General features: G+C 36.1%; 1 protein-coding gene across 2 annotated transcripts in view; it reads left to right on the forward strand.

Moving 5' to 3' along the window:
- The window catches only part of PRKN (parkin RBR E3 ubiquitin protein ligase), a 759,823-nt gene that overhangs the window by 138,489 nt on the left and 599,934 nt on the right, over positions 1-21,400 (forward strand). For both annotated transcript variants that reach the window (XM_068676962.1, XM_068676963.1), the window contains exon 2: positions 5,058-5,221. In XM_068676962.1, the coding sequence (XP_068533063.1) occupies positions 5,058-5,221 (164 nt within the window). The remainder of the gene's footprint in view (positions 1-5,057; positions 5,222-21,400) is intronic.

The raw sequence follows: 21,400 nt of genomic DNA on the forward strand, positions 1-21,400 counted from the left end.
TTTCCACTCTTGGCACACCGTTCAGTTTCTTTGGTTCTGTATATTGGGACTGCCTTTGCAGTTTGGAGGCACCTGGGACTCCATTTGTTAGAAGCGTGCAATATTTATCTTTTTGATTCAGCACTGGAAAATCTGTAGAACTGATGACAATGGTTTTTAAAGCCTGGCACTTTTGGTATGACTTGCCAAAAAGAAAGGCTGCAGAATGGCAGGGCTCTGAGCAATGCCCTGCTGTGGTCCTGGCAGGGGCGCCTGCCCACCAGCTTGCTTGCAGGCTTCACAAGGCATCCTGTGGATCCCCAGCACCTCCTCCCCACTGTGTGCTTGTGTCTGAGCTTATCCAGTTTGCATCTGTGCATTTACTTGAATTTCCCATTGAATTTGTACTAATATGCTGAATTGTAAACAGACACAGCTGGGATGCAGGTGCACATTTCTTTTGGTATCCCGGTTGGATGCATAAGGCATGGACAGGTGGCCTGGAGCGGTGCTGTCTTCAGCTGCACAAGATTTTGTCACAGTCCTCTTTACTTGCCTATGTTGCCTTCACTAACAATTATTTAGTTTCGAAACTCTATTTAACATATTGTATCCTAAGTGGCTGAATCTTGTTGCTGACTCTATTTTGGTAGTGGGTGAAGTGATAGATCAGACTTTTTCTGAAACATGAGGTCTTTGGGATAGAAATACTGTGTTTGAGAACTAGTGAATTTCTGTGTTGTATTTACATGAATAAAGTGTTTCGTTACATTGAATTTATTAATATAAGTCACTGTGGAGGTGATAATGATATTAATTGCTTTTAATAACCTAATTAAAATTTAAATTAAAAATATTTTTAGTTTTAAAACTTCTATTTACTACAGCCAGCTGAATACAAATCAACTAAATGCTAAGCAGCTGAGTTCCTAGGGAACATTTTTTTTCAAACTAAGTGCTGGGAAGTTACTAGCAAGGTACCTTATAGATTCCTTTTGACCATAGTACTCACGTCTTTCTGAGATTATTTCCCTCAGAATGTAGCACCAGCGTTAATCCAAGCAGAGTGCAGTCAGCAGGAAGAACAAAGAAACACTTCCATGAAGTGCTGCAGAAATGAAAATATTTTAACATATATTACTTCTTGTTCAGCAAGAAGAACACAAATTGTTACACAAATGGTCAAATACTTTGAATTCTTTTATCCGAGATGAAAGCAAGTCTAAAAGTGCTGAAAATTACCCAAACTGGTAACTGAGATTTTTTATTCTACTCAATATTTACATGTGTATGCCTCCACTTTGTTCAGTTTGTGCATGTATATATGTTGCAGTGTAGCATTTTTACTTCCAGCTTCTGTTTCCATGAATTACTAGCTTCTGCCTGTGAAAACTTGTTCTATTCTGATTAAGCAGTTATAACCTGCTGCTGCATGCTAGACCATCATTTCTCTATATATGATCCCATACATCTTGTTCACACCTGAATGTGTTTCACTTACCCTGCAACCCTGTATATTCTGATTTTTGTCATATCAGTTTCCTGGGGGAAAGGCATTGCTCAGTGCAAATGCACTTTCTGCCCTTGTCCCCAGAGCCAAGAGTGTTCCCTCTGCCAAAAATTTTCTTGCTGTGTAGGCACATGCTTGAAAAATGTGCATTATATAAGACATGGGAAATGATGTTAGCAATCTTTAAAAGTTACTTTTTATAAAACGTTCCACTTATGTATTAGTTGCTGATCTTTCCAAACAGATCAATGCCCTCCAATGCGTTAAATGTAAAACTGAAGTTATTGCATGAAGATGTAAACCTTAGATATCTGGAAGACGTAGTGAAATATTTATGCAATTCTATTTTACTCACTTTCAGTGCTACTATCGTCCTGTGCTTAAAATGTGTGGATGCAAAGTGAAATATTTAAGAGAGAGGTACTAAGGGACATTTACAAAAGCACCCAGGTAACATCTTGATCCTTATAGAAATCAGATCCATGCAATTCTCTGTGTTGACATGACAGCCAAGTATAACATTTCCTTTTATTGGACCAGTTTTATGGTTACAGATGTGGGAGGAGGAGACCTGACCCAAGCGGAGCCTCCTTTCTTCAATTGGGGTAGGATAATGTAAATAACTTGATGGGTTTCTACTGGATTTCCATCAGAAGTTTGGGATTGAGGTAGATTCTCTAGTCTTCTGTGAAGCCAATATTTATTTAGCTTCCAGTAGACAAACTTTAAATTCAAGCTCTTTCCAAAGACTGTGCGCTTTGGAAGGGGTGTTAGAGGTTTGTGTAACTTCAGCTGAGATGTCGAGTAATATGCACTGTTCAGAGTATCAGCTCAATAGTGATGATTTAATTATTGAGCTGAAATTCCAGGAAGAAAATAACTTTATTGTTATTATTATTATTAAAATGCAGCATGGAACATAGTGGTGAAATTGTTTTTATTCGGCAGATTAAAGTTTTGTATTTAGTTTTCTTTATGCTCTGTGCACGTAAGCAAAGATCCCATCATTGCTTTTTCATCTAAAAGAATTGATGGATGGATAGTTGGTGGATGGCATTCTTTTTGATAGAATTAACGTATAATGTAAATTAACTGTTTGTGGATTGGAACCTTCCAGCAAACAAAGCTTGGCATTCCTGCATTTTTCTGAGTCAGCACCTCAGGCTTGTAGGAGAATAGTTCTCATCTTGTTGCGTGCAAAATGTTAATGCTGCTTCCCTCTCTTCCCCCTTGTTTGTGTTACAACTGTGGGATGGATGCTTCTACCTCCTTGTACACGCTGGGATTGGGAGACTGTACCTGTTGGTGATGAATAAAAATACACTTCTGTGGGGGATGGGGTGGCAGCTGTTGGTGGTAGACATGAATTATGCTTGCAGTAAGTGCATTGGATTTATGTTGTCTTTGGAAAATGAGTAGTGCTTTAAAATTCACTTAAATACTCCTTTGCCTGTTTGTGTTTCTTTTATCAAGCACTTTCCTCTTACCAGCACATTTGATTTGCAGAATCAATGCACTTGCTAACTTTTTATTTCATTTCCAAAACCAACAGCACTGACTTTCATAAGACTAAAGAAAAAGAGCATTGCTTACCAGTTAGACAGAAGTCCTTGCAGATGCACATGTATGCACATTACATGTTTATGTGAGCATGTCTATATAAATCTATACATGTGTATACATATCTATTAGATAGATACGGCTTAGCGTATAAAAGTTTATTTTCCATTGGTTTAACTATATATTTTGCTACCAGCCAAGGTAGCGATATTTATAGTTGAACATTGTGAGTGTTCCTGTAAAGATGGGACATGTTCAGTAATTGGAACTGTGCCTTGTCCTATAATTCATCCTTTAGTCTCTAAACCACAACCAAAATAAAATTCAAAATCCACTGATTTTTCTGACTGATCTGAATATAAGGGTAAGGGTTGTATAGTTCAGTTATTTCCAGAACATCTTCAAATAGAAATCAAGACCAGTAACAAGATGTAATACAGGAAGCTGTAGCACATTTCAGGGCATAGGCATTGCACTCTGCTGACACAGCATTATGCAATCCTGGCCCATATTTTAGTACAGCAAGAGGGTACTTTTAAATGCAACACTTAAAATGTTGTGGAAATATTTATTGGTATACGGACTTGTCCCTTAAAGATTATCCAGGTATATCAAAATCTGTATAAAAGATATGAAATTGCAAGTATATACAATGTTCATTGCTCAACAAAACAGCAGCAGCGTTCTCAGCTATATTCAAATATAGTGTATATACACTTAAGGATTATATATTCTTACACATAGTAGATATGGTCTTAGTATAAGTGCTCAAAGTATTTGACAACTTTTGGAGTGGTGAGGTACATCTTTGTGTTTGAAAAATCATAGATCACATCTTCAGTTTAAAAATAGTTATTTTTTCAAACTGTATGAAACTTCTGCTTCTGTCAGTCATCAACAATTCTAGGGAATAACATCTTCAGCTAAAGCATTGCAGTGAGAATTGAAAATGAATCTTTAAGAAGAATGGTGCTGCGATCAATGCCCAAACAGTTCAGGTTTCAGGTATCCGCTATCTAGATGGGGATATACATGTATGTATATATTGGGGATATATATTCCTAATTCCTTTGCTTTCTGGTTGTGGAGCTATTGGTTAAAGCAGTCCACTGGGTTCATATGTACTGTTCATACAGTCCCAGTGATTGATACAGATGTAGGGAGGTTTTTCCTGTTTCATAGTTCTTGTAGTCATTCCCCTGATCATGGGCCCAATGAGCTCATTCAGCATTCTTATGAAAAACAGCTCTGCCAGCTGAATGGCAGTAAGCTCATGAGTTTATTTGCCAGACTTCTCTGGATGCATAAACCAGTTGCTGCGGCTCTAAAAATGATATGGCTAGTGCAGTAGTGATTTTCTGCACTGGATGCGCGGTGTATGCCGGCAGGAGTTATGTACTGCAGATGCTTTAGTGAACTCTGAAAACACCACAGTGTAATGCTATGCTCCCAGACATTTTTGCTGGTGTGTGATTTTTCTCTCTTGTCATTATCTTCCATAGAGTTATATCTATGGGAAACCAGTTTATGTGATCGTGCTTTACTGTGTGACAATGAATAGTTTTTTGTAGTATTATTTAATGTATCATAGCTCTAAAACTCAGTTTCTTACATATATTTGTTACATGCAGTGGGGAAGAGCACAAGGGGCACAGAAAGTGTGTGTGCCCTATGCCTGCTAAGGATAAGGCTTAATCGAAAATCTGTTGTGCCAATTAGTGATTGCTTGGCCTGCTGCCCAGCTGGGTCCCTTTTGGTTCTGACTGTTCTCTGCAATTTATAACTCTGCTGGGTGAACCACATTGCTTTTGCTTATTGGCCACTAAGTATTCTGCGATGGGAAATCCCATACAGTTTGTCTTTTCAAAATGATACATTGCAGTATTAATAGCTTTTCTCTTAAACTTGTGAACGCTTTCTGAAGCTAAAGAACAAGCCTTTCACAGTCATGCTAGTATGGGTACATGGTAAGAAATGCTCACTTTAAAATTTTTGTTTTGTTTTTTAGTGTTTGTTAGGTTCAACTCCAGCCATGGCTTCCCGGTGGAGCTAAGGTCGGATGCCAGCATCCTCCAGCTGAAGGAGGTGGTTGCGCAGCGACTGGCAGTTCCAGCTGACCAGCTGCGGGTGATTTTTGCAGGGAAGGAACTCAGCAACGACTTGACGCTGCAGGTAAGCCTCCCGGGGTAGCTTCACTCCTGGACTGCTGCCAGCTCTTCTGCCTCTGCCTCTAATGCTGCCAATCTGACATTCATGCCTGAGATCTAATAGAATAAATAGTGCCTGGGGATTCCTTGAACTTTACTCCACACTGCTTCATTAATTCTGACCTTCTTAATTATGCATTAAAACAGCAAGCAGGAAGGATAGGGGAAGAGAAAGAATATGAGAGAGAGTATGAGAGCGAGCTGCGCCTGGTGAATAAATGTTTACTGACTACAGAAGCAAGCCACAATTTCTGTATCTGTTCAATTTCTATCTTACTTATTCCATTTGAATCTTAATGAAGAAGGACGTGAATAAATTGCTCCAAACCAGGCTGCACAGTCAGCACATTTTATAGAATTTGTAACCCAATTGTGACCCCTGGAGGATAGCTACAGGGCTGCTGCTGCTGTGTGTGCTGCTGCACGCGTGCGCAGGTGAACGTGCTGCTGGAGGGGTGGTTACAGATCAAAAAGCCCACAGAGGTATACTCCAAAACACTGAATTCGTAAATGTGTGAAGCTAAGAGCAGCAAGGAGCATGGATGAATGGCTATAAGTGGGTATCTGAATTTCATCAGCTGAAGGTTAGCTGACTGTTCTGTTCAATAAATGCAGGGAGCTGCTCATCCATGGTGAGCCCTAGTAAGCATGGAAAGATAGGTTCAACTTTCTATTCTTTTTTGTCCGTACTGCTGTTACCAGTGATGCCACAGTTGCTTTATCAATATTTTTGTTTATCTTGTGAGTAGCGTATGTGGATTTCAGAGCACATTCAGTCAGGGTTAGCGTAAGATCACACATTTAAGATGTCAGGGGAATTTGGGGAAACCTACTGGCCTTTCAAGAGAGTGAGAACATTGACAATGAAACTGCTATCCTTCTGCAGTTGTTTCAAAAGTACAGACACAGTCTCTAGTAGTACAGGTGATTACATAAAAGGTCCTTCACAGGCAGAAATATTTCAGATTAATTGGTACTCATGTTTCAGAAGTATTGCAGTACCTAGAATGTCTGATAAGTCTGGGTAAAGAAACCCTCTACTGTATTGATGACCTATCACTATTTCTCTGTGATTATATTTATTGCTTTGCAGAACGTTTTAGGGTGTTCCAGTGCACAAAAGAAACTACAGAAATATGAATTGTCAGTCTACAATGCATCACTCACGAATAATGTTGATGCATATATTCATGGCATAAACTGAAATATGTTTTAGTTGTATGCAAAAAATATGTATGAAAATATCTGACTTCAACTTTTTTTTTAATTATTCTTATGTCATTCAGTCATTTGCTAGATTTAGGTGTCTTGTTCTGTCAGAAGATTCTAAGCCACTTGGCATTTCCTGGGAAGCTGTAATTATTGGTGTCACTGACATTTTATGTCACACACACTGGGCCCAGCTTTTCACTTTTAATCAGATTTGTTCTCAACTACTATGTATGCTCTTTTGCCATAGTAAATTAAAAATTGCTTTTCAGATATATGGGCCTGCTGATTATATCCTTAATTTCAAGAATTAATACATGTAGCCAAGAATTTTTATTAATAAACTGGGCCTAGAATTATTGCTTTGATTTTTGGTTTCTAAAGCAGATAGAAAGTTTAAAAACTGTTTCAGATGGTATAATCCATGCTAGTATATTGAAGTGCCTTAAATAACCCAATGATTAATATCATCAGCAAAGTATCAACTGCATTCTTGTTCTTGATATTCAATTATTCTACTCTGTGTTTTGATTTTTTTTTCTGCCATTTATTTGTGTATTTGTATATATTCACTGTAGAAATTGTCAACACAAGAAGAACAATAGATGGTTTGATGTACTTGAGTTCCTACAGAAGGCAGCTGGGGGGTTTTTTCATAAGCAGCTGAATGCTAGTAAAATGTGTGCTAGTGAAATACTAACTGCTGGCATTTATGTTGCGTCGGTAATTTTGGAGTTAATATCGCGTACAAGAAAATTAAATAGCTCTTGTTTTCTAGACCTACTGATTTGTGTGAAGGCTAAGAAAAATAGAGCATAGATTTGTACTCAAATAAAACTTTGGAGTACCGTTATTTTACGGTAGCCTGGAATTTCTTGATAGACCATTTTATCCTTCCATGTTCTGTAAATTACTTTGGAACTTACTTACCCAAGATACTGTAGGAGAATCTAGAGGTCAGGAAGGAAAACTGATAGTATTGCAGATAATGAGATTATAGAGGATGTGGGAAAACCTGAGATAATTGCAGGAGTATGGGACGGAGATCTAGGAAATACTCCAGGATAGCAAACTTTACTGGTTTCACGGCTCACAGAACAACTGGATTTGGCTTGATAGCTACTTTAGGATCTTAGGCAGCTTATACAAGACATAACTGAGAATATGAAAGCTGTGTTTTTATTCCTGTTTGGAGAGAGAGGAACAATCTTTCATGGTAGTTGAATGAAAAAGAAATGAAGCTTGGCTGGACAAACATTAAAGAAAACTAATTATAAGGAAGAAAGCGCCAAGTTGAGATCTTTACATGAGTGAGTAATTGGATATCAACAATTTAAAAAAAAAAAAAGGAAGGATAGGAGTGAAATATATTTGGAGACATTTAATTTGATACTTCAGATGAGTAGACTATGATTCAGCTGTGTACAGGGGAGATGAGTACCTTTGCTACTGTCTGAGGAGCAAGTAGAGAAGTTAGGGTCATAGTAATAAAATATCGGTAATGACTGGATGAAAAATGAGAATGCAAAACTTTGGATCTTGAAGGAAGTAGAGCAATAAGCTGCACAGTAAATGGTGTCACTTTAAGGGTGCTAAATATTCTGAAGAATGATGAAGAGCTTCTGGCTGATTACAGTTCACTTTGGAATGAATAGAAGTAATTAATATAGACTCAAAATAGGAATTCTTTCAGAAAGCTATCAAGCTATCATGGGTATATGAGAACAATGCTAAGTTTTTTTTTAATGTCAATCATAAGGGCAAAAGAAAAACACATTCATAGCAGACACCAAAGGAAAAAACAGAAGGTGGCTGGGTATGAGGAACGTTGAAAGGTGACGAGAGATTACTGCTGCTTACAAAAATATTGTCCTTGTCCAAGAATGGCAAAGTTAGTTAACAAGCCTTCTGGAGGTAAAATATTTAATATATATTGATACCCAATTTTGCTCTATGAAAATTACAAATTATTTGAAATTTACTAATATTAATAATAGAAACAGATGCTAATATATTAGCATAGGCTTGCTGCTTCTGGGAGAGTTCAAATTTGGCTTGTGTGGAGAAGCTCTTGCAAACAGTCTGTAAGACAGCTTCCCTGCTTTGCAAAGTTTATAGTAAATGAATAAGGCAGAGAAATAATGTGATAGGAGTCAGTAGCTGGCCTATTCAAAGTCAGTGGCAAACGAGAGACAGAATTAACTGTGTCCCAATCCAGTGCCACTCTTAGACTGTGTCAGGTAAAGGCTTAAAAAAGTTCTTGGAGACAGAAGACAAAGGATATGGTTAGTGGCAGGACTTGTTAGCTTTAGCACAATACTTCACTGAGAAGGCTTCTAAATCTGAAATAGCTTGCGTTTTTCTAGAATGCATGCTTGAGCATTGGATCATAGGCTTCATGTGAATTTGGCTTTGACTGCATCTGTCCATATAGGTGCTTTCCTGAAATTATTTATACGTTTATACAACAAATATAACGTTTGAGAAACAAACAATCATGACAAGGTGGCGCAAGCTGGTGAGCATAGCTGAAAATGAATAAAAGGGAATGGCAACATAGATGATCACCTCTTCAGAGCAGAGAAAAAGAAGAAGTGGAAATAATGGTAGTGTGTTGCAGTTTGACAATGGTTTGGAAAGAGTATGCTTCGTAGTGGAACAGTTTCTGAATGGTAAGCTTTAGAGGTCAGTACAGAGAGCACCTGGTTCTGCTGAAAGCACTACCCAGTGCTATTGTGTGAAAAACTGAAGGTCAGGCAGAGCACCTTGTGACAATAGACCTCAGCTGATATCTTTCACACTTGAAATATTTATGAAAATATGACTCCGTTACTACTGTTGCTCTCAATGGACAACTTGCTTAGCAGAAACAGCTATTTGAACTCCTACATATTTAGAAAGGGCCTTGTGTACATAAATGCATGGCAACCTTCTTATTCTCAAAGGACAGCTCAATATAATAGAGCTTCCTGCATTTTTTATATTTTTCAGTTTACTGAAGGTATGAAGGAAAAAGTTAGTGTGACACAAGTGTAAAATGTGTCAAAAAAAAAAAAAGAAACAGCAAAAAAATTTGCTTGACTTTAGTTGTAAACTCAAACACTAATATTAGAATTAGTATTTTGAAATGCACAATAAGTAGTGTCATTTGTTGCATTCTACAGTTATATATGGGATACAGAATCAGAGAAAGCCCTCTATATTAGGCAGTCTCGGGGGTTACAGAATACAGCTGAGCCAACGTTTGCATACATAAATGCATTTTAGAGAGATTTGCTCAGAGACATCTTCTCTGAGTCAGTTATCCTATGTGAAATTCAAAGAGAGAAAATGATTTTGTGTATGTGTGTTTAAATCAGTATTTTCAGTCAATATTTGATCGACCTTTGGATCTGTTCTTACTTGTAAAGCTGAAAGATGTCTTGTACTTCTTCAAACCAGAAAATGCTAACTGAAAAAATCTTAGGAATATTATAGTAATTAGGGAAATCTAGAGATGCCATGTATTTCCAGGTAATATGGACTTTGCTAGTTGAATGGATAACAGTACTCATCACTTGCATTCTTTTGATAGCTGCGAGCTCACTGTATGTGAGAACAAACTTACTCTGTGTTGAGTATGTTTTGCTAAGACTTGTGGTGCACCAAGTATTATTCATATACCTTACTCTTGCCCTTAATGAATGTAGAAAATACAATGTAGCTATGTGCATTTAGAAATTAAGTCAGGTCCGGCTCAGGTCTACAGATTTTCCATGTCTGTTTCAGAGGATCCATTGCTTTGTAACTGTTCCAGCAGATCAGGCTCTAAATGCATTAATAACTGACCTTTGAGCCTGGTAGCGCATTTCCATTCTGTATGGTGGCCTTAAACTTTGCTGGTACCTTCTGGATTCTTCTGACATAATATATGTTTTCATTGGTCTGCTGGTTGTAGTGGAAATGTGACAAGGTTTTCTTTGCAAACTTTCTCATGACTTTGCTCTCTACAAACTTGTATTCAATTTCTAGAACTACTTGGGTTTGGGTACCTAGATGAGTTCTTTGTTGCCCGCTAAACATGGTTCATGGATCCCTGGAATAAGGTTGCTGATACCATCCTTCTCACAGGAGATTTGCCAACTCATAGTACTGAATGACCTACGTGGCCCATTTAGAATCACTTCCAAATTTTTGAACATTTATTTTGTTTTCTACTTTGCTAAAAGTTTCAATATACTGGGGGAGTCTAAGGAATTAATTTCCATTCAGTCTGTGATTGTTACCATTTTCTTATATGTGAGAATGGTTACAGGCAGCAGATGATTTATTTATTTATTTCCACTTCATTTCTGTTAGGCGGTTAAAATTTTGCTATTTTAAGGCCATTATAAATTCTATGAAATCCATTTCTGAAAAAACGGTTGCTTTGTGTGGCCCTGATAGAGAAACTGCAATACCAGTTGCACCAAATACAGTATATTGATTTTAAAAAAAAAAAAAAAAAAAAAAAAAAAACTCCCCTGGCAAACCACTGTAGTTCTTCTTAAGACATATAGTGTTTCAAAATGAAATTAGCTTGAAAATTGCACTAATATCAAATGTGTTTTTGTTTTCTGCCTGGAAACTCAAGTTACACAGCCACTTGTTGAATCTTTCTCTTATCACGACTATAATACAATTTGTATGGTTACAGTGCTGTGTATTTTCTGCTTCTGATCCTGCTTTAGATTGCAGGAGGAAAAAATGTGAGAAATAAAAACTTCAGGAAGCTGAAATTATTGGAGTGATGACAGTGAGCAATAACTTTTATGAGTTTGTAAATCATGACAGTAAAAGAAAGGTCAGCCCGCTTCTTTATTTCATCACCTTTCCAAACTACTTTGTTGAAAAACTATTTAGCAAATTACACATCATTTCCAAAAACTATAGTTGAATTAGCATAACTTCAAGGGTAAGAGGGACATCTCCTTGCTTCTTCCTCTGTTTTCCTCAAAAGAAGTATGTTATTAATTATGCTGATAGATCATATTAAAAGGAAGGACCCAAAGAGGCTATGCACTAGTCCATAATTAAAATGGGAAAATAATTAACAAATACTTGATTTGTGTTTAAAAACAGGGAAAAAATATATTTGTTTAATACTACACAATAAAAATACAGGATTAAAAAATAAGAAATTGGGACAGAGCACCTCTGAATTACTTTAAAAAAACAAAACAAACAAACAAAAAAACTTATCTAGAAAGCAGAACCATAAAGGAACAGATAAAGACTTCAGTGTTGGAAATACCTTTTAAAATAGTAAGTAACATACCAATAGAAATATGTTTTCTCAATAGAGAGGTGGAACGTAGTCCCATCTCGTTATATTTTCTTTGCTTTAGTCTTAATTTTAGTTCAGTTTTTACAGCTCTATTGTCTCAAATGTTGTCTGTAATAAATTCATATTTGTAATTATCAAGGTCACACAGCTGTTTAGTGAAAGATTCTTTTTTCCTTTCTTTTTTTCTAATTTTCAACCTTTCTCACTCATTTTATTTGAAAAAGTAAAGGGAAACTTAAATGTTTAAGTGTGTCATAGCTAATTAGAGTTTCCGTCATAGATGAATCTTCTCACTCTTTCTACTAGGAGTGACTTTTTTTTTTTTTTTAAAATCAAAGCAAGACAAAGTTTTGTTGCATTATGACCCCAAATGCCCTGTTAAAGTAAATAACATGGGTCATTCTGAAAAAAAATAAATAAATAAAAATACTGAGACAGGTTTGAAGAGGAAAAAGGCAATTACTTTAGAAGTTATTGAAGCTAAAGAAGGTATAATTTCTTACATATTATTTCATTAGTGTAACTCTCCGTAAATTCATATAAGCTTCTTATGAAATTTAAAAGCCTGTTGAAGAAATGAATGTCAACTGTTTAAAAAAAAAAAATCAGTTATGAGCAGAACAATAGAGCACTACAATTTTCTTTTCTCATTTAGACTAAATGAAAAGCACCAGGGTTACCTGTCTCAGAAATGAAATAATTTTCACTTTCTTCATACCCAGTGCAGGTTATTTCTTTTTATCACATAAAACATTGGCTCCATTGATTTGGTGAAAGTTCTACCATTGACTTTGCTGGAGACAGCATTTTCACTCCTTCTCCCCCAGGACAAAATCCTTACTGTTGGGGAGACTCCTCAAGTAGCATAAAATTCTGTACATTCAGCTATAAAAGTACAAATGTGATTCCCATTCCTGCTCAGTCCAATTTCCAGTGCTGTCCCTGAATGAATTGATTGGTGTTTTCCTCATTTCTCCTGGTTTTGTTCTCATTAGTTTCTCACGGTTCAAATAATTTTTCCTGTTTCCATTTCTGCCTCTCCCAATCAATTCCAGTTCTTTCAAATCTTGTTTCCATCCAATATCTGTTGACCATTGAGGTGTTAAACCAGCTTACAAAACTAATTATTCTTTAGGAATGGGGAAAAATATTATAGCCTAGAAATAAAGGACGGGAAGAGAATGAGAAAAGTTGTCTTGTGGATCTGCTAACGAGCTGACATTTCAGTTTCTGACTAATATTGGATGATGTGTTTCTGTACTAACTGTTGACCTCCTTGTTTTCTGATATTCTTGTAAACAAGAAGCTGACAGATCTGCAGGAGGCTATAGAGCTCCCGGATATTCTGCAGGTAGTTTGGTGGGTGTCTTGTGGGATTGTCTCATTTCAGACAGTTCTGTTCATGGCAGGAAAACAGGCAACTACTCTTGTGAAATAATGGACTTTGTGCATATCAGCATATCAGCTTATATATGAATGCATGATAATGTTTAAAAGGTTATCACCTTATTTTGGGTAGTTTTGAAAGGGCACGTAAATGTTGGCAGTTTTTTGGTTAATGAGGTTACATGTTTCATGAAGATGTGTACATGATACTGCAGTTGCAGATGTGATGTTAAAAAAAAACAACAATAATGAAACATCTTTAAACTTCAACAACATTTCTAGTACAGTTTTTCCCTATTAACTATTTGACATAAAACAGCATGATGGAAACATATAAAAGTTTTATTGTCATGTATTTGGTATGCATGATATACCAAAACTCTGACTCTTTGATTTGTTTCTTATACAGCTTACACCAAATTATCCAATAAAATATTTTTACTGTATTGCCTTAACGTCTTTAACATATCAGTCTGTTCATTTTTATCTTTCACAGTATGCAGCATAATGTCAGCACAAAACTGATAAATGTATGCAAGTATATTTAAGTACAGAAAAAAATAGCTGTTTTCTTTTTCACTTATCATCAGATAACCTTTATTCCTGCATTATTTTCACTACCCTAGACAGTGATTTTGGGTCTTTGTTTACCATCTCTATTATAGCAGTGTGTTTATTACTACTGCTTAAACACATGTAATTTAAAGTGTCTGAGCTTCAGGAGAGAAAGAATCGATCCAATTTTAAAACATTTAAATGTTATTACTGTCAGAATTTTTACAGTAAAAATGTCTTAATGACAATAAAGAACAATAAGTAAACTAAAATAGCCAATTGGATATATATCACTGGAAGTCTTATTCTTTATGAAGTGTTCCTTTTTTCTTTATTGACTGTGGAAACTGTAGTGCATTTCTTCTGAGAGTATTCAGATGCTCACACTTGTAATACCGGATTTTTTTTTTTAAATGTAATATCTTATGCAATTTGTGTTTCTGGGCTAATGCAAGCTTCTCTTAGTTTCCTCAATCAAAACAATTTATTTATTTTTTATGCTAAGAAAATTAACAATACATTCCACTCTGACAAGCACAGAAAGAGAGGAAGCAATGCAGAAAACCAGCACAATAATGGGGGTGAAGAATGGATACGCATAGAGATACATGCCATGCTGATGTAAACATTCCGGGATTGAGTATCAGAAGGCTGGAAGGAAATTTCAGATGAAAAGGGTTCAGGTAGACCTGAAATGTTTGACAGAGAGGGTTATGATTGATTATATGGCATTTATTAAATGTGAGGGACATTAGGTGATCAACTACAGAAAAATCTATGGTACAGCAGGGTTCATGAAATATCTGAGATTGTCCTACTAGGCAGGAAAGCCAGAGTTCAGCTGGAAGATTATGATATAATAGAGATGACTACGAAATCAAGAAAACCCAAGGAAGTGGATTGCAAAAGCATATGAATTGACAGCAACTACTGGTAATCGTGTTTAAAGCCAATATTTAAAGAAAAAAATTAGAGTAAGTAGTGAAATTGGAAACTTTCGGTGTGTTAAAGTAACTTTAAAAATAGGGAAAACAAAAACTCAGAAAAGCAGCAAGTCTATTTTCTGGGAAACTGGTTTAGGACATGCTCTAGCTCCTTAACTTGACTAGAGCTAGGTTGTGAATGCATCACGTAGAGCAAATTAAAACAACAAACTAAACCTAAACTTGCTCAGAATACTCAATGTTACTATTTATGATGATGGCAGATAATGGTAATTATTGTTGTATAATCCAGCAAGGCAATTGAAGAATTATGCAATGCATAATTGAATGCGATTCTAAAACCCTTATATAAAACAAGGTTTGAGGAAGTTGAACTGGCAAACGTTGTTTGCTGAGACAGATTTACAACCAGAAATGTTGGCCATATGAGCACTATTGATCCAGGTAGGCACTTAGACTTATTAGGATTTAGAACTATAGTGCTAATTTGGATCTCAAAAGAGTAGAAAAACTGGATGCTGTACCATGTTACTGTATTAGTACCTACACCACATGTCTGCAATGATTTGTGAGCTTGATTTTCAGAGGACCATTCAGTATATACATGTTCCATCCTTTATCACTGCAGTGGTAATAAAAGCAGCATCCCCAGAAGTGTTCATTTCTGGTAGAATTCATTGCTGATCTCATCTGTTTAAGTGAATGCAAATGAAAGTTCACTCTCGTCTTTCTCTGAAGGATTGATGCGTTTCTGACTGGTGAGCACTGTATGGTGTCAGTCTCCAGAAACAAATGGAGGAAGATTGACACAGAATGGCTTCATACCTCAAGTAGCCACTGGATTTAATCTCCTTGCATCTCTCTTACTGTATCTGTGTCAGTTGTAAAGTAGTCTGTGAATTACTTATCTCCTGACATAATTCAGATCTCTTGGAAATATTATTTTTCTATTAAAAAGAAGGATTAGCTTTGCAAGGTGCCTTTGGGCTACAGAAAATATTCAAAAAATGCTATCAATAAATACATGAAATACAGAACTTGAGAGGGAGTTCACTTTGTGTTTATGAAAACTTTCCTGTGTTCTGCTGTTTCAGTGTGCTAGGAGACATGCTACCGCCACTGTAAGGTAAATTAGTCCACTGTATTGTGTATTTATAGTTAAAGCTAAAAACAGAGCTTTTCTAGCAGCAGAGAGCAGTAATAGCCCTGCACGAGATACACTAGCTTACAGTAAGACCAGCATCCAGAGTTTTAAAGTTGTACTGTACCAGAGACTATGAGTCACTACTGGGGTTTCCAGTGATGCTTTGCTGTGGTTTAACTCTGTGGGCAGCTCAGCACTGCACAGCCCTTCACTCATTCTACCACAGTGGGATGGGGGAGAGAAGTGGGCTTAGATAAAGTAAGCACGGTAGGACAGAAAAGGAATGGAAAAAAAAAAATATATATATATATATATATATATATACAAAACTAGTGGTGCACAATGCACCTGCTCACCACCCACTGGCTGATGCCCAGCTGGAACCTAAGCAGCGCCCAACCCCAGCTAGCCACACCAAATTTATTGCTAAGAATGGTCCCCTGTGGCATGGGACACCCCTCTGGCCAGTCTGAGCCAGCTGTCCTGGCTGTGCCCCCTCCCAGATCCTGGTGCATGCCCAGCCCAGTGGTGTGTTATCACCACTATTTTCATCAAAAACCCAAACCACAGTACCATACCAGCTACTGGGAAGAAAATTAACTTTATCCCAGCTGAAACCAGGACATACTTATACGAGAGCACTCTCACTGGAGCTTAGAAAAGAGAGGATCTGAGAGAGAAATGACCTATCCTAAAATGTGAGAAATGAGGTTTGCTTTTGGGGCTTGTTTTGTCACTGGCCACTTCAAAATCATTTTATGGTAGCTTTGTTCAGTCCTTTCTGAAACGGTGTTGGTGTACTGACATTTCAAAAGGTGCCTCCCAGGAACAGCACATGAGGTTTTGTGGTTGAAGAACTGCATGTTGTGTCCTGACTTCGTTACCCTCTAGGGAAGTGTCTTGAGTATCTATTATAATGTACTTATAACATAGAAATCCTCACAGGACTTTAACTTTATGTTGCTTTGAAGAAGACAACTTCCGTTTTCTTGGCTTAAGTGGAACTTAAAGAAATGACCTATTTGGTTATGTCAAGCTGGTAATTTGTTTATCATGTGGTTTGTTTTTTTTTTTTTTTTTTCATTGTAAGTTACATTCATGTGATTGGATTATATCAGTGTACATTGATTCACTTCCAGCACTTCATCCTGCAATGTTTGAGCTGCAAGAAGCGCTGCAGCCTGCTGTTATGATCCCAAATTAACATGTACAATACAATTTACCAGTGGTGCTGCTTTTGTATGCTAGTCTATCATGCCTTTATTACCATTGTCACAAAACAGGTCTTATGACAGTGTTATTGTAAGGGCTGTTTCTTATGTAGTTAAGATATATTGATTGTGTTAGGAAAAAGAACTCAGGCTGATGATCTGAGGGCTCAGTGACCAGCCTTTTGGGGATTTCCTCCCTGGGAGTTGAATGAGTATCTACAAACTTGTATTCTTTTTTGTTGAATTTCCGTTTGGAATTGTGGGCTATAAAATTTTTGTTTATTCTGTACTTTAACTCTTCTGCAATTTATTACACTTCAATGAAGAAAAAATAGTCCAAATACCGCATGTAAAACCATGTTAATATTTTAAACTGAATGTTCTGTGGAAGAACCCAAGTGCTACGTTCTTCCCTCATGCCTCCAGTGGAGTTCCTTTGTGGTTTTATGAGAAGATTTGTATTTTATCATGCATTATATCTGGGGGATTGTGCCTAAAGCTTAATCTTGGTTTAGTTTCATCAATTAGTTTCCAAAAAAAAAAAAAAGAAAGCAAAAGCATACATCGTTGATGACCATATATGTTGTTAAGATGGCTGCTTTAGGAGGTAAAGCTGGACAGATAACACTGCTAAGAGTGGAAACTTTCTATGCCCTTGACTTTCCACAGAGCTAATTACCAAAGTCCTCTTATAACTGGATTTTGATTCATCTCTATGATTAGGATATTTGGAGATTGAAAGAAATGGATCACAAAGGTAATTGAATTTCATGAAGAAGAAGCTTGAACTCATTGGAACTCCTGATTCAGTTTGGTATAGAGCAATCAATCACCATACCAAAAATTTCATTTGCATCTCTAGCCACTCAGCACCACACAGTGGAACACTGCTGATTTCCTGCTGTCTCTCAGGGCTGTCCTGCTGACATTGGTGGCTCAGGATAGTTAGGAAAGGAACGTAAAGAGCTAGTAGTCCATGTTCTGTGATTTCAGAGCCAAAACACTCCACTAGATTAGTAGAGTATACAAATTGGGCATAAAGTGACAGTGGATACAGAAATAAGGTTTCTTCCAAATATCAAGCTATGTAGATCAGGATACTATAGGCAGAAGTTTCTTGACAATAGTATTTTAGCTTGGATAAGGTGTGCACTTGTTTTTATTAGTTGTGTAGTGCAGTCTTGGAATGCATGAATATATATATATATATATATATATATATATATACACACTTGTTTGAAAAAGGAGATGAACTCTAGCTGTTACTAGCACTCAGTCCATGGAACCTGACTGAAGATAGCTAGAAATAGAAACCTCTCTACAATGCCCATTTTATGGATGTTGGATCCTCAGAATCAGTTGTTTTGCTCTGCAGGCTTGCTCAGGCTGGGCAGTGCGACTCACTGACACAGACATGGCCCTTTCTTAGTGAGAGCTGCTTGTGTGAAGAGGCACTGCTTGCCATCTTCCAGCTTACTTTTCTCAAAAGTTTATGAACATCTTTGAAGGCAGATAATATAAATACAATATATTATATAGTAAAATATTCAAGACAGGTTTAGTCTTTTGTTACGTGTTTCAATGGTTTTGTCTTTCACCTGTATTCCAGACGTGCCGAATCAACATTTACCAGCATCTAAAGACAATGAAATAATAAATCAGTCTGTACTTAGGAATGCAGTACTATATCACCTGTCTCCCTTGTATTGTAATTTAATTGTGGTAGGTGTTAATTGTGTGTATATCAGTAGAATCTGTGCATTCACTCTTTGCTGTGGTTACCACACTGCTGTGCCCTAAGCCTCCTCCAGAGCTTTGATGTAGATGGGCATATATTAAAGAAGATGGGCATTTTAATTTCTGATGGCAGATGTTGTTTCCATATCTTTTGACTCTTCTGCCAGACACATACGATATACATAATCTGTTAACAATAATTTTATTTTTGAATGAAAGTTCTGCAAACTTCCCTCATATTGGAAAATAAGGAAAAACAGGTCTGAAAAATATATAAGGCTTAGACTAATGTTGCAGGTTATATTTACTGTAAGGAGTGGTTAGATGATTAATTAAATGTTCAGTTGCTGCTTTTAGAAGGGGATTTCTTAAATAGAATTTTAGACAACTGCATGTAAAATGTAAAGGTGCTGGATTTTTTTACATGGGTGTGACCTATTTCAAAATAACAGCATGAGCTCTTAAGCATTTGTGAAACTGAATATGATTATGAAAGCTGTAACAAGTAAAAATCTGACCCTTAAAAAGCCTAACACCTTTTACTGCCTTTTCAAAAAATAAAAAAATCACTCTTGTTAGTTTTAGAATTTAAAGTTACATTTGGACTATCATTTCCTATTGTTCATTGTACTCATCTCAGTTCAGTATTTCCAGCCTGCCCTAACTCATAAATACGAAAGACTTGCACATAGGAATAACTGTCAGTTCGTTACTTATACAATAATAAGAAAATATGCTATTATAAAATGTTGCAGAAAAATATACTGCGTCATAATTATAGTGATTTAATTGCAACTGCAAATGTAATTGGTTTCAATTTCACATAATTTCACATAAGTGGTGGTAGCTTTTATTTAAAGTTTTCTTTAGAGGATGCCATTCTTTCAAAATGATGCATGTGTGTTTCTAGGTAGCCTATAGGACATAGTTTTCTGAGCATCATAGTGTGTAGTTCATTTTGGTTTGGGGTTTCAAGGCAATTTAATAAGCTTCATTATCATGAGCAGGCTTTACATACTGCATAGTCTGCACCTGTTGATTGTACAACATATGGAAAATAAAATATATTTTTTTTATTTTTTTAGAAAAGCAAAATATTGCTTTTGTAACTCCCAGCAATAAGTTCCTCCCAGTTTCTCCCAAAGCAACAGTTTCATTTGTCCTATTGATGTATTTGGAAGATTTGAGCAGGGAATTTGCATTGCAAGTTACTAATGTTTAGTATGGTTTTTATTCACAGTGTTTATCTTAACCACGTCTCTTATGTATTTTTCAAATTTTGAATAATTATTGGTTGAACATGTCCCTGTACTTTGCTGTAGAGTTCTTGTACAATCAGAAAAAATATATAATCTATGGGGAGGCATCTGGATGACATGTTGAATCACTTGGAATCACAGTGACTATAGAAAAAAGAAAATAAACAGGGTAGAAATTGCTGCCTGTTAATGATTGAACTGGGCTTGACACTTGCAGAAGCTGAAGGAAAGAGTAAACAATAATAATGAGCATATCTAAGCAAAAATGCAAGAAAACTAATAGTCTGAGTTTATAGGCAAGTCTGACACAAAAGACCCTTTTTCCAAACCAAAAAATATGGATTAAGAACAATTTTCAGTCAGCATTCCTTAGGGTAACAGTTTTTGTGTGGTCTTCATAGAAGTATTAACATAAGGGGAAAAAAAAAAAGTAGGACATTTATTATTATTCATAAAATGTACTGTTTTTAAGGATTTTAATGTGTAACAGCTTCTAATAAAATCAAGCTTAGTTGTTTCAATTGGGATTCATTTCATGTTTCAGAAACTAATGGTGTTCAAATTCTTTGTGATCAGGACAAACAAAGCTTTTATGCAGGAGTTGCATTGCTTGAAATTGGAAGCAATCATTTCCCCAACCTTCTCTTTTACTCTGATTTTCAATTACTAATGGTTTTCAACAGAAGACAACATGAAATCAAACTTCAGAATGTAACGCACTGTGTTGTTCTAAGGTTTGTCAGATAGCTAAGTACCTAAATGGACAAGATTTCTGTATTTTCCTGACTTAACTAACAAGAAATTATCTCAGAGCAGCAATATCTGCCCAGATATTTCTTTGAAAAATGGCTTTAGCAGAAGAGAGCAGTTGTTCAGAATAAGTGTACAATACAGAACAATTGAGGAGTATCTGGAAATCTAAGTCCTTAATTCCTGAGCCAGCAGGCATCTCATAACTCAGCCATATTGGAACAGCAGCAGAAAGGCAGCATGGCACCTGGCATGCCCGTCTCATGCCTTTTGTAGGAACCTCTAAGAAATGTACCTGCTAGAGGTGCAGAGAGAAAAAAACAAATAAAATCATACTATGATTTATCCCATTGTTATTGATAAGAATGCGTTGCCTTTAAATGTGAAATGTGTAATACTTAATAGTATATTTTGACTCCTACCTGCAAGCATTAAATTAAAAATAATTTTTAATTTAAAAATTAAAAATTAAAAAAAATTAAAATTAAAAATTAAATTAAAAATTAAAAAATAATTTTTAATTTAATGAATTTTAAATAGCTTTAAATAGAATTAATCAGGCAAAAATGTGTGTGTGATTAGCTTCAAAGGTCTTTTTTTTTTTCTTTTTTTCCAAATAAGACTCCAAATCAGTTGACAATTTC

Source organism: Anas acuta, chromosome 3 (assembly GCF_963932015.1).
Source record: "Anas acuta chromosome 3, bAnaAcu1.1, whole genome shotgun sequence".
In the NCBI taxonomy this organism is placed as follows: Eukaryota; Metazoa; Chordata; class Aves; order Anseriformes; family Anatidae; genus Anas; species Anas acuta.